Source organism: Carcharodon carcharias, chromosome 5, assembly GCF_017639515.1.
Source record: "Carcharodon carcharias isolate sCarCar2 chromosome 5, sCarCar2.pri, whole genome shotgun sequence".
Taxonomy (NCBI): Eukaryota; Metazoa; Chordata; class Chondrichthyes; order Lamniformes; family Lamnidae; genus Carcharodon; species Carcharodon carcharias.
Window position 1 is genome coordinate 123,009,752 of NC_054471.1, and position 16,035 is coordinate 123,025,786.

The window sequence follows — 16,035 nt, forward strand, 5'->3', positions numbered from 1 at the left end:
TCTCCGCCGATGCTGCCAGACCTGCTGAGTTTTTCCAGGTAATTCTGTTTTTGTTTTTTATTATTCCACCACTGTCCAGTATGAAATATGGAGACAGACAGTCTAGAAACTCCATAGTCTTTAGGTGTTGGCCCATCCATAAACTATAAGATATGCAAATTCTACAAAAGGCTGTGATTTACCCTCACCTGTGTCCATAATTAATTATTTGCTAGAGATTGATACTGTCTGTATCTAAATGCCAAAAGTCACATGATTTGTGGCAGTCATCTTAACACCTTGTTTGTGTCCAATTTTTGAAAGTTCATAATTTGACATATCTGTACTGGAGTGGTGTGACTCATGAATAGTTTATCACAAAAGTACAACTTTTGGGCAAAAAATTGTTTCTACAAATCGAAATTTCGCTTGGATGAGCACTTATTTGCTTCCTTTCAAATAAACAGACTCAAATTTTAAAAATAAATCCATTAGTCATGGCAAGGTCTAATTTTTCCATTCCCAAATATTCTAGATATAACGGTACAAAGTGAAGTTACTGCAACTAACAGTGGAATTTTTTTTTTAAAACTCCTGGATTTTCTTCTGTTTAAAAAAAATGATAATTTTCCCTTCCTCTCTTTGGAAACCTATATCTAAGGGTTATAAATGGAACACAGTCGTAAGGAGTAAGATGGGTTACTCAGTTTCAAAGGCTAAGATAATTTTTTTCTATATGAGACAGTTGATAATATGGTGCAGCTAATAATAATGAATATTTAATATATGAATGCCATTGAAAAGCAGTTTCTTAAAAGTAGTGTTTTACAGAGGGTATTTGATATTGTTGAAATGCCAAAACTGACATATAGTTAATGTTGTAGCAAGAAACTGCTGCTTTCTTAAAAATTTTATTTAAAGTGGTTAAAGTTGTTTGTGCCTTTCATGTGTTGACTCCAATTATTCCATATCATACAGAAATGGTTTCCAATCCCTGTCTCTAGAATTTCAAAAGAATATTGTTTAAAACTTAGGAAACTCCTTTGTTGTATTTACACGCTAAATGACTCTGCCACTTTTACTACGGCCCAGATCTTCCGTTCTCCAGAGGGCTGTACTCTAGAGGTACCCCAGAATATATGCTGGAGGACCACACACAAGTCCTTGTGCAAGGGCTGCTCAGGAATTGCCCAGGAAGTTTCAACTTCTGTGGGGAATTACCTTGCGTTTGGAACCCTCTGAAGCTCCAATTTAAAGTCAGAGACTACAGATGGTTCTAACCTGCTTAACTTTTCTGCTAATAGGATTAAGACCATCTCTGACTCCTGGGTAAGTACACTACTGACCTTTCCCGCCTACCCACTGGATCTTCCTGTATACCCTCCCATGATCTGCCTGATGGCCCTACCCCCAATCCCCGATTACCCCTCCAGCCACTCGACTACCCCCCAACCCCTTTACTATGCTCCCAACACCCCCACACCCTGGTTACCCTTACAACTCCCTGATTACACTTACCCCCAGAGCCTCTGATTACTCGTGCCCCCACACACACCCCGATTACTCTGGCCCCACACCCTCTGACTACACCCATACTGTCCGACTACCCCCACCTCTCCAACTACTATCCCCAACCCCCACATCATCCAACTACCCCCTACTGCCTTAACTACTACCCTCTCAGCCCGCTGATTACCCTCACAACCCCCGATTACTCCTAACACAATCCCTGAATTTTCCTACCCTCACGCCACTCGATTAGTTCTAACCACATCCACCATTTACTCCTACCCCACATTCCGCCCTCCTCCCCATTTACTCCCCACCCACTACCCAACACCCTCCAACTAAAAATGGGAATAAAAACAGAAAATGCTGGTAAAACTCAGCAGGTCTGATGGCATTTGTGGCAAGGGACACAGAAGTAGCATTTCAAATCTCTATGACCCTTCTTCAATGCTCTGAAGATGTGTCATTCGGGCTTGAAATGTTAAAGCTGTTTCTCTCTCTACAAATGCCGTCAGACCTGCTGAGTTTTACCAGTATTTTCAGTTTTTATTTCAGATTTCCAGCATCTGCAATATTTTGCTTTTACCATAAAAAGGGGATGTGGCTTCACTTCCATTGATGCTCCTACAGTCCAAGGGAAGGACTCCAGGACTAGCTACACTCCACATTTCTCAGCAGGCCCGAGTCAGAAGTCCAGGTGAGAAATGTGGGGCTCTAGTGTAAGCTCAGAAAATGGGAGCGGAGTGGCTTTCCGTTGGTGGTTGCCAGTCCATGGAAGATTTGGCCCAGCATATTTTATTAGCATCAGCAACATGTGAAACTGTACCTGACCTGGAACTTGCCTCATTGTCAACATACTGATACTAGCATTAGGGTGAGAAATGCTTTTAAAAATGAAGAAACAGGTATAATAGGGAGGATGATCCCCCTCATTTCCTTCACAATTATAGTCTGACATTTTTTTAAAAAAAATGCATATAGTAGGTATCTAGGTTTTTTTTTCAAAAGGTAAAGTAATATTGACCAGATGCAGAATTGATCAATAATTGGAAATATTGGCTTAATTTGTGGATGAGTTGTGCCTGGAACATATTTTGAAAGATTTATTATAAAGCATCAGTGACATGATCATTCTGACGGCTCTGCAGCACAAACATATCACCCCAAATAACAATGGAAAAGTCTAATCTGATGGATTCAAAATGTCATTAAGACAGTACCAAGCTTCGCTGTTGCAGACTTTGTCACGATCAGAATCTCTTGATTAGAATAATACTTACCAGAGTTTTAAAAGTATATTCTATTCACCTGCTCTCGTGTGTTTGCAAGATTACCAGTGTGATGACAACTGGTTAAATATTTTTCTTGATCAATTCTTGATTGGCGTAGAAATTTGTTCATGCTCAACTTCAGCCACAATGGCAACCATAAACTTACATGGCAAAACTGATGTGTAGGATGTTCCTCTCGCAACGTGGCATCGTGCCACTCACCTGAAAGAGTTTGGCAGTGTGCCAGTTAGGAAGAAGAGAAACAACCAATTGAGTGGCCTGCTGATAGTCCAGAAATTGGAAGTTGAAGCCCAAGATCAGCCATGATTGTATTGAATGGTGGAGTAGGTTTGATGGGCCATGTGGTCTACTCCTGAGCCTATTTCTTGTGTTTTTGTGACAACAGTCTTCACATTTAATGCTGTGGTCATTTGATAACACATTTATAAAGGGGTTAGAAATTGAAGTAAAGTTGTTGATTTGGATATGTAATGAGCCATCTAAATACTGTGGCTTCAAGAGCAGATCAGAGGCTGGGAATTCTGTGATGAGTAACTTATCTCTGACTCCCCAAAGCCTATCCACCATCCAAAATTTACAAGTCATGAGTGTGACAGAATATTTCTACTTGCCTGGATGAGGACAACTCCAACAACATTCGAGAAGTTTTACCCATCCAAGCCAAAGCAACCTGCTTAACCAGCACCCCATCCACCACCTTAAACATTGATTCCCTTCACTAATGATGCTCTGTGACTGCAGTGTGTACTATCTACAAAACGCCAACGTTTCTTCAAAGCATCTTCCGCAGAATTACGGAATATGGTGTAGAAGGAGGCCATTCGGCCCATCGTGTCTTGAGTATTTTAACTTGGTACCAATCTCCTGCCTTTTCCCTGTAACCCTGTATGTTGTTTCTATTTAAATAATCATCAATGTCCTCTTGAATGCCTCAATTGAAACTGCCCCTGCCACGCTTCCAGGCAGTGCATTCCAAACCCTAACTGCTTACCTCACATCTGCTTCTTTTGCAAAGTACTTTAAAACTCTGCCTTCTGGCTCTCAATCCATTTATGAGCGGGAACAGTTTCTCCCTATCTACTCTGTTCAGACCCCCTCATGATTTTGAAAACTTCTATCAAGTCTCCTCTTAGCCTTCTCCTTTCCAAGGAGAACAGTCCCAACTTCTCCAATCTTTCCTCATAACTGAAGTGTCTCATCAATGGAACCATTCTCGTAAACCTCTTTTGCACACTCTACAATGCGTTCACATCCTTCCTATAGTGTGGTGCCCAGAACTGTACACCATACTCCAGCTGAGGTCTAACCAGTGTCTTATATAAGTTCATCATAACCTCCCTGCTGTTGTACTCTATGCCCCTATTAATGAAGCCTAGCATACTGTATATTTTAGTAACAGCTCTCTCTACGTGTCCTGCCACCTTTAATGACTAATGTACGTATACACCCAGGTCTCTCTGCCCCTGCACACCCTTTAGAATAGTACCCTTTATTTTATACTATCTCTCCAAGTTCTTTGTACCAAAATGTTTCACTTCACAATTCTCCGCATTGAACTTAATCTGCCACCTATGTGCCCACTCCACCATTGTACTTTTGAAGTTCTACACTGTGCTCCTCAGTTTATAATTCTCCCAAGTTATGTGTTGTCCGCAAACTTTGAAATTGTCCCCTGCACATCAAAATCTAGATCATTTATATATATATCAGGAAAAGCAAGGGTCCCAATACCAACCCCTGGGGAACTCCACAACGAACCTTATTCCAGCCTGAAAAATACCCATTAACCATTACGCTCTGTTTCCTATTCCTCAGCCAATTTTGGATCCACATTGCTACTGTCCCTTTTATTCCATGACCTTTAACTTTCCTCACAAGTCTGTTGTGTGGCACTGTATGGAACACCTTTCAGAAGTCCATATACACCATATCAACGGCCTTGCCCTCATCAAACATCTCTGTTACCTCTTCAAAAAACTCCAGCAAGTTAGTTCGACACAATTTTCCTTTAACAACTCCATGCTGACTCTTCCGAATCAATCCGCATTTTTCCATGTGACTATTAATTCTATCCCGAATAATTGTTTCTGGAAGCTTCCCCACCACCAACGATAAACTGACTGGTCTGTAATTGCAGGGCAGATCTTTACACCCTTTTTTGAACAAGGGCATAATGTTTGCAATTCTCCAGTCCCCTGAATCCAGGGAACATTGAAAGATTATTGTCAGTGCCTCTGCAATTTCCACTCTCACTTCCTTCAATATTCTTGGATGCATCTCATCTGGTCCTGGTGCCTTATCAACTTTAAGTACCGACAGCTTATCCAATACCACCACCTTATCAATTTTAAACCCTTCTAGTGACTGAGTTTCCTCCTCTGTTACCATCGCCTGGGCAGCATCTGCCTGCTAGGTAAAGACAGATGCGAAGTATTCCTTTAACACCTCAGCCATGCCTCTTGCTTCTGTGTAAATCCCCTTTTTGGTCCCTAATAGGCCCTACTCCTCCCTTTTACCGCCCTTTTACTATTGATATGCTTATAGAATACTTTGGGATTTCCTTTTATGTTAGCCTCCAGTCTTTTATCATAATCCCTCTTTGCTTCTTGTATTTGCTTTTTCACATCCCTTCCGAACCTTCTGTATTCAGCTTGGTTCTCAATTTTATTTGCTACCTGACACCTGTCGTAAGCACACTTTTTCTTAATTTCTATCTCCTTTGTCCAGGGAGCTCTGGATTTGTTTGTCCTACCCTTCCTTTTTGAGGGAACATACCTTCACTGTGCCCAAACCATCTCCTCTTTGAAGGTAGCCCATTGTTCAGCTACTGTTTCTCCTGCCAACCTTTGGTTCCAGTCTATCCGGCCCAGCCCAGTTCTTGCCCCATTGAAGTCCGCTCTCTGGATTGACCATGTCATTTTCCACTGTTATCCTAAACCTTATGATACAATGATCATTGTCCCCTAAATGTTCCCCCACTGTCACAGAATCTACTTGGCCCACCTCATTCCCAAGAACCAAGTCTAGCAGTGCCACCTTTCTTGTTGGACAGGACACATACTGTTGAAGGAAATTCTCCTGAACACAATCTAGGAACGTTTGCCCCTCCCTGCCCCTTACACTACCACTATCCCAGTCTATATACAGGTATATACCCAAACCCACAATCTCTACTGCCTAGACAAATAATTACAGAGGCACATGGTAACCACCACCTGCAACTCTCTCCCCCCACCCCCCCACCCCCCAAGCCAAACACCATCCCGATTTGGAAAATTGGTAATCCTCCATAGTCAATAGGTCAAAATCCTGAAACTCCCCATCCAGCAGCACTGTGGATCTACCTATATCACATAGGCTGCAGTGAATCAAGAAGGTGACTCACCACCACCTTATCAAGAACAACTAGAAATGGGCAAAAAATGCTGACCTTATTAGCAATTCCCACATTTTCAGCAAATGACTGCAAGGTGTCTAAACCGATATGTTCATTAGCATATAACTAGTGCAGTTTGAGCACACAGGCACTGCACTGCATATTGGGTCCATTGACGGATCATCTATTTTCTAGGCTATGACCCCTAATCTGAGTTTCCCCTTCCTTTTTGTCACTCTTATCTCTTTCATCTTGCTTATTTTTTATATATGTTTTTGTAACACCATAGATGAAACTGCCTTTAGCTTTCAGAAAACCTGTGACCTAATTGCATCCAAATGCATATTTGAATCACATTTTGTTCTGACCACCATGCAATTTCCAGAATATGTCAAAAAAAAGTTTTGAAATTAGTGTCTGCTCAATCTCAAAAGCAATTGTATGAAACTACGTCACCTCACTGTTACTTAAAATCTATATATTTGGTAAAAAGAAAATTGGGATAATTGATATCTTTTATAAGTTATATAAGTTCTCTAAATCAGGATTCTATCCCTCATTGCAGGTACACTGTATTAAAGGGCCCGATATTGGGGTGGGGTAGCATATTTGTTATGATACTGGACTTGTAATCCAGATTTTCTCTAATAACCCAGAGACACGAGTTCAAATCCCATCATGGCAGCTGGAAAATTCAAATTCAGTGAATTAAATAAAATCTGGATTAAAAAGCTAGTATCAGTAATGGTGCCCATGAAGCTGCCAGATTGTCATAAAAATTAATCTGGTTCACCGACCTCCTTCAGAGAAGGAAATCTGCCAAAGTCTGCCATCCTTGCCCATCTGGCAAATATGTCAATCCCAACCCAAGGCAAGCTGATTGACTCTTAACTACCCTTTGACATGGGCTAGCAAGCCACTCAGTGTACCAAAATACTATGACAAAATGTAATCAGCACCACACGGACTGCAGATATTCAAGAAGGTGGCTCTGTAGCAAAAGAATGATTTATTAGAAATGAATGTACAGAAATGCGTATGATCCGGAAGTAGTTAGTGATTTTAGCAAGCTAAACTAGCCTTAATTGATAACAGCCAATTATTATTTTTATATTGAGGCTGGTGTCCTTTGTTTAATCCTTCAGCCACAAGAAGGATATCTCATGGTGCAACAGTTTCAATACTTAGGATGGGCTGCTCACAGGGAAGTACCTGCCTCAAAGCGATCATTTCTGAAGTTAATTCTTCAGGTTGATAAGTGGCAAGAAGAATGTGACGAAGGAGAAGGGCGCACTATTATTCACTGTCTGTGAGTAATGTCATTAGGCTACTCCTTGCACTTTGGGTCCCACAAGTTTTAAGTATTTTCAGCTGCTGTTAACAATGCATTTGTTTGCACTGCACTATCTGTTTATATTTGCAAGGTGCTTTAGTTCAAGATGGATGTAATATTTCCATTTTTTTTATGTCTTACTCTGCTTTGATTCAGTGTGGGGAACAGATAATTCCATTCATCAGTAGGCAAACAAATAGACAACAGAGGCAGCAATTTCATGTGGCTATTGCTTCTGTTAAAGGAACAATAGTTCAATTTAGCCACCGATTTGTGGATGAGGAATCTGCAAATGGAGCTATAAGCACTAGTGTGACAGAAAAGAAAAATATCTCTCCAGAGTAAAAATACTGTTTGTATCTAAGTAAATTATAAAAATCTTTAAGTGTAGCAATATATTCATTCGTTAAGCCTTCTTCAGATTTGATGCATCATTAGTTTCACTGAGAAAACAAATATCATTCTTGTACCTTTCAGGAAGATTTAAAACATCTAAAATAAAACACTTTTGATAAAGCAAAAATGATGTATCTGTAAAATAAAGTTGAAAATTGATAATTTGATGATTGTAAATTTTAAAATTTGTCTTTTAACATATTTCAGAAATGGAGGAGGACGTAGTGGAATGTTCTGTGCCATTAACATCATATGTGAAATGGTCAAAAGACAAAATGTGGTTGATGTTTTCCATGGAGTAAAGACACTCCGGAACAACAAACCAAATATGGTGGAAACCTTGGTGAGAAATTGTTTGAATAAAATAATTTTTCCTTTCTATTCTCTTCACAGCTAACAAGATGGGTGAATTGTACATATTAGGCAAATGTTAAGCTTTTATCTATTTCATGGACACAAAATTAAATGCAAGTTTTATTGCTGTTTGTGTGCTGCTTCTCAAGTATCATTGGGTGTAAGAGTGCTGTCTTAACTTCTCTCAGCCAAGGCTGAAGATTGCTGTGTCAGTTCTGGATAGAAAGAAAGAGATGCCATGTTTCCTCTTGACGAGTTAAATGGGCATTGAAGGAACCTGGGAATAGGATACTTGATGTATGCAACAGAGTTGCAAGGCAAGGTATTCTGAAAAAGTGTAGGGTTAAGTGTTGTTTTTGTTAAACAGTTTACCTGTTAATGAATTTGAGAGTCTTGGCATGTTACATGTTGTCACAAATCATGAGTATTATTTATAATTTGTTGCAAACAGAAGGTTACTCACCAAAATCATGTTAGCAGCTTATTATCTTTATCAACTTCATAATGTATCTGGGAACTTCATTTCTTATTTGAGCAAGTATCCACTGGGCTTTTTTGTGTTACAACAGCATAAATTAGATTAAACATTAACACCTTGATATCTGGAGTAGCATTCATGTATAAAAGTGTGCAGACCAAACTACAACTCTTTCAGCAAATACCAGGAACTAGTACGGAGGGTGGATTTTCATCGTCAAAGTTGGGAAATTTCCCAGCCCAGTGCACCCACCTCATGGGGGTGGAAGGGAAACGCTCTGGTGCAGGACAGAATTGGGCCTCTCCCCCCACCCACCACAACCACCACCACCACTAAACCCCCACAGGCAGATCGGAGGAAGCCCCAGGGGTTTCCAAGAGTGAGGCGCGCTGTATAAAAGGTCTGCTCAGTTCTCTGGGACTTTGTCCCAGTTGCTTTGTTAAATATTAGGCCTTCTAGCCCTCACCCCTCACTCCCCCACCCACCCCCAATAGTCGCTTCATACCAGTTCATAGTACTTCAATGCCAATTCACACAGAGTACATTCTGTACAGTTCCAGTGAACCCTATAGTAACAATGGCATATGTGGAAATGCTTAAAAAAACAATCATAACTTTCTTAAAAAAAATGTTGCTGCAAAAACCCTATAAAAATGTCAATGAATCAGACCTTAAAGCATCAGTAACAGAAACTATGATAGCTCTTTGTCTGGTGTAAATAAACATTAAGCCAGAGACAAAATAGATAACAGAAAGCAAAAGCTTGTAGAGCTGTCAATCAATGTTTTTCCTTCTATGCATCTGTTTCAACAAAGAGAAGCCTGTAAGGCAGCCTTGCTCTCAGCTTCTTGGCAGAATGGACATCAAAGTGATTTGAGTTAGCACGGAGGGGGAGGTTGGGCGTGGTGGAGGGCCATGATGTGGCATGGGTAAGACCTTTTGAAGTTACCTTTCAGAAGGTTCCTGAATCTAGACTGTGGTTCATATACGGCCCATGGGCCACAATCCACATACCATGCCTCTCTATCTGGCCTGCGGTGCCAGTGTTCAAAATACAGAAAAGTCCAAGTGAAATAATCTACAAGGAGCTGCTCCTGCAATCACAGGCCACTTCACTCCTGTGTTTCCTGCTGGTAGGCTCACTGGTGAAGAGATGGGGGAAGAGAGAGGTTGCCTGCCAGCGGGGGAGGGAGGGAGAAGACGAGGCCTCTCGAGTGAGAGGGTGCAGACGAGAGTGTGTGTCTAGCTCGCTCCCTGTCTCACTCACCCTCGTCCCCACACACCAGGACAAAGCAGCCAGCTTGATTAGCACCCCATCCACAAACATTCACTCCCTCCGTCATTGACACACAGTGGCAGCAGTGTGTACCATCTACAAGGTGCACTGCAGGAATTCGCCAAGGCTGCTTAAACAGCACCTTCCAAATCCATGATTGCTACCATCTAGAAAGACAAGGGCAGTAGATGCATGGTAAAACCACCACCTGGATATTCCCCTTCAAGCCACTCACCATCCTGGCTTGGAAATATATCAGCATTTCTTCACAATGGCTGGGTCAAGATCCTGGCACTCCCTCCATAACAGCACTGTCGATGTACCTACACCACATAGTCTGCAATGGTTCAAGAAGTCAGCTCAGCACCACTTCATCAAGGGCAGTTACAGATGGGCAATAAATGCTGGCCTAGTTAGCGACACATCCCATGAATTATTTTTTTAAAATTGCCACCACACACATACCCATTCTCATAGTGGGTGAGGATAAGTGAGTGAGCACACCGAGACTGGAAGTGAGGCAGACACACACTCTCACTCTAATGGTCCTCTTTATTAATTACTAACTTTTTTAAATTATGTATTTATTGCTTTAACTTTTTTTTGTTTAGCAGGTTGTTTCTTTTATCATACCTCAGCATTTGAAGCTCATGTTTAATGTTGTGCCAAAACTTATCTTTGCAAACTTTGTTCATCGACCTCTTGAGTGAGAAAGATACAAATGTAGCCCTTTACGCAAAAAGGTTGGACAACCCTCTCTAAGGGGCCATGAACCACAAGTCCTTGAGAAGATGGCTTGACTCCACAGAAACTTTGGGGCGGGGCTAGGAAATGTGTATCCCCAATGGAGTCGGCCAGGTCAGGCGTGCAGGCTTGCTGCCCACACCCTTCTCCAGTGCCAGTGAAAATTAGAGGAGTCAGGAATGGAAGCAGGAATCGCGGAATTGGATCCCATCCACAATTTTTAAAGGTCTGCGGAGTGTTCATGACTCCGCAAAAATCCAGTCCAGAGTCTCTGGTTCCACATGTTTCCCTAATTCCACCTCATATTAAAATTTTTGCAAAGAATGGCTTTGCAGATACTTTTGTGGTACAGCTGCTAACTATGTTCAGTAGTTAATGGATTGAACCACAGCATTTCGTATGTGGTTTGCAGTTTGAATAGAATAGCAAATGAGGGTTGAGGGTAAGTGGAAGATGAGTTTCTTTACTGTTTTTTTAAAAAGACACAGGAAGTAATATAAATGTGTTTACCATTGTTATGCTTATTGAAAATACTGATGTGAGATATATTGCGATTTTTCTTTTGTAATTGTGTTAGAGTGAAAATGCTGCTTTATGGGTGCATATAACACTTGTCCTGGACCTGACAGCAAGCATATTGTGTTAACTTCATAAGTCTGCTGTAGGTTTGGTTTTACCTCATATGTCAAACCCCCACCCCACCCCCACCATATCTAAATGCTATAAAATGAGAACAACCCATTGCCTAGTTGCTAAGGGATTAAAACCACTGTGGCATTTCTGCTGCTGTTCTGTATGTAGAGAAAATCAGATAGCACCAACGTGCACAATTAGCCCCAGAGGTTCTCCCCAACCACATCCTTTCCAGAAATGTTTTGCATCACCTAAAAAAGTTGCTGGATGATACATGTTCATTTTCAACTCTGTTAAATTTTGATTAATTTGAATCCCTGATGATAGAGACAAGGTGTTGAAGGTTCACAGAATCTCTCACAGTGCAGAAAAGGCCCTTTGGCCCATTGAGTCTGCACCAACCTTGATACTGTTATAAACCAGTGTGTAATACTGTCCAAGAAATCAAAATCATGATTTGTTTACATATATTTGAAATATATGACCTAATTTATAGCTGTGCTTTTTGGCCTGACATGGACTCTGATGGCACTTTCATTTTAAGTTGAAGAATTATTAGGGCAGATTTTTGTCAAGTTTTGAACAAGAAACATTTACAACTGATTGTTTTCACCAGTAATACAAGACCATAATTACACTTGATATAGGAATAAAAGGATCAGTGCAGTAGGAATATTAAGTTGGCCGAGTGACAGGAAGTGTACTGGTCAATGGTTGCTTTTCAGACTGGAGCAAGATATTTACCAGGGTTCCCCAGGAGCTGGAATTAGGATCACTGATATTCTTGATGTAAAATACTTGGGGTGTGTCTTGAAGAGATTAAAGCCTATAATGTTACTGGAATTTTTTTTATATAACTAGAGTTTAGCGGTGTCTGTGTCTATATGTGTGTATGTGTGTGTCTTAATTGGATTAAAGGCAGCTAGTCTGAGTGCCTTGATGTATAAAAAGAAATAGGTTTGAAATGGTAATTAGATAAACATGGGGAAGCTTATAAATATAGGTATCAAGGTGATAATTTGCATTTTTAAATAAAGCATTCAAAAGAATGGGTGAAATCTTGCACCTATATGGAAGACACCAAGTAATGTGTTTTTTTTCATACTATTAAAATTGGTCAAATCAAAGGATGTTATTGTTTGAAGGGGTAAAATTAAAAACCTAGTAATACAATGGGAAATTTACATTCAAAGGAAAAGCTGATATAAACAGAAAGGAGTTTGTGTGTAAGGCAGAGACATTTTAAAATCCATCAAGTGTGAGAAGCCTCCAGCCTGTAAACCTAAAGCCTGTCTGCAAGGCCCCGGGCTAAAAGAAACTCATTTGAATGTGACTGTCCAGGGTATGCTCTGCTAGGTGTCTGTTTAAATCTATGGGTTTTATTGAGTGTCAGATTAATTAGCTAATATAGTAGTAATTTTGTAAACATATGTATATGCTTGCAATTTTTTTGTATTAATAAATGTTTAATTTAGTTTTATATTAAAAACCTCTTGAGACTCGATGGTCTTATTACTACAGAATTCAAAGCCTGCATCTGGAAACATACAAATTGCAAAAATGGATAATGAAGGTTGTTTCAGGTTTCCCTATGGGATTTGAACATCTGAACTGTGTCATAACAGGGCAGAACTTTCTGTGCCTGCTGGCATTGGGCATATTTGGTGGTGTGAGTGGACAATATAGCAAGAAAGCCAAAAATCGGTTTCACGATGTCGTGAAACCAGTTTGCGAACATCTGCTCTGCCCATCAATGGCGGGCTGCATTTCCCGCCGTCAGACATTGGGAACCTCATTGTAATACATCTGCATATTATTATAAGGCCAGCCAGCCGGAATCATCCCCCACTCACTGCATCGTCTCACGCTGACATGTTTCACAGCAGCATATATAAGGCGTGCACTTGGCAGGCTGCACTTCGAGGGGAACTCAGAGGTCAGTACACAGTAATGTTGCACAGTGCTCGCGAGGGTCGCTTGTTAGATTTCAAGGTTGAGGGGCATTGGCGGGGGCAAGGGCTGCCCAGCAGTTGATAGTGTTGCACAAACACGTGTGAGGTAGTGGGGGAGGGAAGTAGCCGTGCATTCGGGAAATCTCGTATTAAGTGACACTTCCTCAGCAGCTAAGACAGTTCAGATGCTTGGAGTCGAGCCTCTAGCTTATCTGGCCACTCAAACAACACAGAGGCATGAAATTGCCACCAAATGCTCCAGAGCTTTTCATCCCTCGGCACAGACTGCAAACTAATGAGCCTTTCAGTGGACTGCAGAACAGTTGGACAACTGGGCACATTGTCCAATCGCCTTGCTAAAGTTGGCCATGGATCAGTCACTGGTGGAGGCGCTCACAGCCCCTTGCAATCTCATCATTCCAGTTTGGACCAGTCTCCAACATGGTTCAAGCTAACAGTTCAGTTTTGCAGTGTGTGTTAGGAGAATGCCTGCACTTGAGCTGAGAGCACAGGATACAGTCCAGTGGGCAAAGCTGCTGCCAATCAGTCAGATGGAGCAGAGCAGAGGAGGGTGGGATTTTGGGCAGCCATGCAGCTCACTAAGCTCTGGCCATCCAAATGTCGGTCAGCTTAGATGCATTAAGGGGCCATCAGATTTAACCAGGAGAGGTTTTAAAAACAGCCAAGCTGACCCACGTGTCTCTGTCTTTCATCCTGCAGGGGGAGTATATCAGGAACATGGCATACAGAGAGCAGAGACAAAGGAGAAGAGAGCAACGGAGGCGCCTGGCTGTGCAGAGGGAGGAGCAGCACCCTCAGGAAGGTGCTGCTGGGACTCAACATGGCGCTGAAGAGCCACTGTGCGCCATTACTGATCGGCACCTCGCTAAACCCAGGGTCTGTAGTTGCCGCCTTTCATTCCTGCAGGTGACTGAGAACCAGTGTCGCTGAAGACTGCATATGTCTCGGGAACTGGTCGGTCACATCTGCCACCTGCTGCAGGATTTGGCACTACAGGGACATGGAGGGCATCCACTGCCAGTGGCCATGAATTTGACCACCCTTTCAGGGCTCCACAGGTGACCTCTATGGGATATTGCAAGCCTCCACACATGAATGCATCCATGAGGTCATGGTTGCCATCTTCATGAGGGTACACAACTTTGTGCATTTCGTCTGGGACTAGGAAAGCCAGGATGCAAGAGTGATTGGATTTGCCCAGTTCTCCAGTTTCCTACACGTGTAGGGTGCTTTTGACTGCACTCACATGGTGCTCAGATCTCCGTCACAACAAGCAGTCAACTATGCCAATCGCAAGGGCTTTCATTTGCTGAATGTGCAGCTGATGTGCGACCACCAGAAATGCAATCTTCAGGTATGCACACGGTTTCCAGGCAGTGTCCATGTCTATTCCCAGTCGGTCACATATCCCTGACGTCTTTGAGGGTCTACAGAGGCTGTAGGAATGCTTCCTCGGGGACAAGGAGTATCCACAGAGGATGTGGCTGATGTCACCCATGCAGTGGCCTCAGTCTGCAGCAGAGTGAAGGTACAATGAGGCTCATGCTGCAACTCGCAACTTGGTGGAGCAGACCATCGGAATGCTGAAAATGAGATTCCAGTGTCTGGAGCAGTCTGGTGGAGCCCTGCAATACAGGCCACAGAGGGTGTCACGCATTGTCATCACCTTCTGTGCTCTTTAAAACCTGGCACTGCAATGGGAGAGGAGCTGGCTGAGGAGGAGCTGGAGGTCTCCTCCGTTGAGGAGGACATCAACAGGGGTGAAGGTGAGGAGGTCCTTGAAGGCAATGATAACAGTGATGAATGAATTGCACTGGCTAGGCGAGGGAGGCGCACTTGGGAGTCCCTCATTGTGGCTAGACTTGTGGAGGATGATGATGACATGCAGTGAGGAGACACTACAGGTCGTCATTGCATCTGTGAACGTTTGACTTCAGTCTGGCTGATGGCAGCGCACACACCCTCTGTGATAATGCTCCTGTCATGTAGATGCAGCGGAGCCCTAATAGTCGCTCGATTCGAGGAGGATGATGGCGACATGCAGTGATCTTCACAAAGCCTCTGTGAATGTCTTGCTCCTATCTGGCTGAGGGCAGCTCACTTGCAGTCCATGATCAGGATCATATCATGGAGACACAGCTGTGAAACTTTAAATGCACCTTGTCCTTTGTCAGCCTCCAGCACCTGACCCCTTCAGATGCTGATGAGATGGGGGCCACCACACCTTAAAGGTACTGAGAACACACAGGGAGAATGACTGTACTCTCTGACACCTGCCCACTACATTCTGGCAGCAACGCCAAGGACCGTTGAGGTGCAGACATCACTAATGTGTCCAGTGAGTGACAGGCTGGACCATTACTGTGGTCTGAAGGCTGCACAGGGAAGAGGCCCTGGACTGGGACACCTGCCTTTATCTTGTGCAAGGACCAGGGTTTCACATCTGAGTGACACAAACACTGCTCATCAGAACAAGGAGCCATAGGCAGGGAGACATTCTTGGGAGTTTATTTACAATAGTGAACATTATGTACAAGTGATTAACACCCATGCCCACACTGTGCAAGCCAAGTGGTTATGGTACTGGGTTTGTAACCCCAAGATCAAGAGTTCAAATCTCACAATGGCAAACTATGAAACAATGTAACTTCATCTGAAACAAATGGAAATGGGTTTGTACTCGAAAGAGTTA

At 42.5% G+C, this 16,035-nt stretch overlaps 1 protein-coding gene across 6 annotated transcripts in view; it reads left to right on the top strand.

Moving 5' to 3' along the window:
• The window catches only part of ptprk (protein tyrosine phosphatase receptor type K), a 673,497-nt gene that overhangs the window by 646,064 nt on the left and 11,398 nt on the right, over positions 1–16,035 (top strand). For all 6 annotated transcript variants that reach the window (XM_041187665.1, XM_041187666.1, XM_041187669.1 and 3 more), the window contains 2 exons: positions 7,302–7,465; positions 8,093–8,228. In XM_041187665.1, the coding sequence (XP_041043599.1) occupies positions 7,302–7,465; positions 8,093–8,228 (300 nt within the window). The remainder of the gene's footprint in view (positions 1–7,301; positions 7,466–8,092; positions 8,229–16,035) is intronic.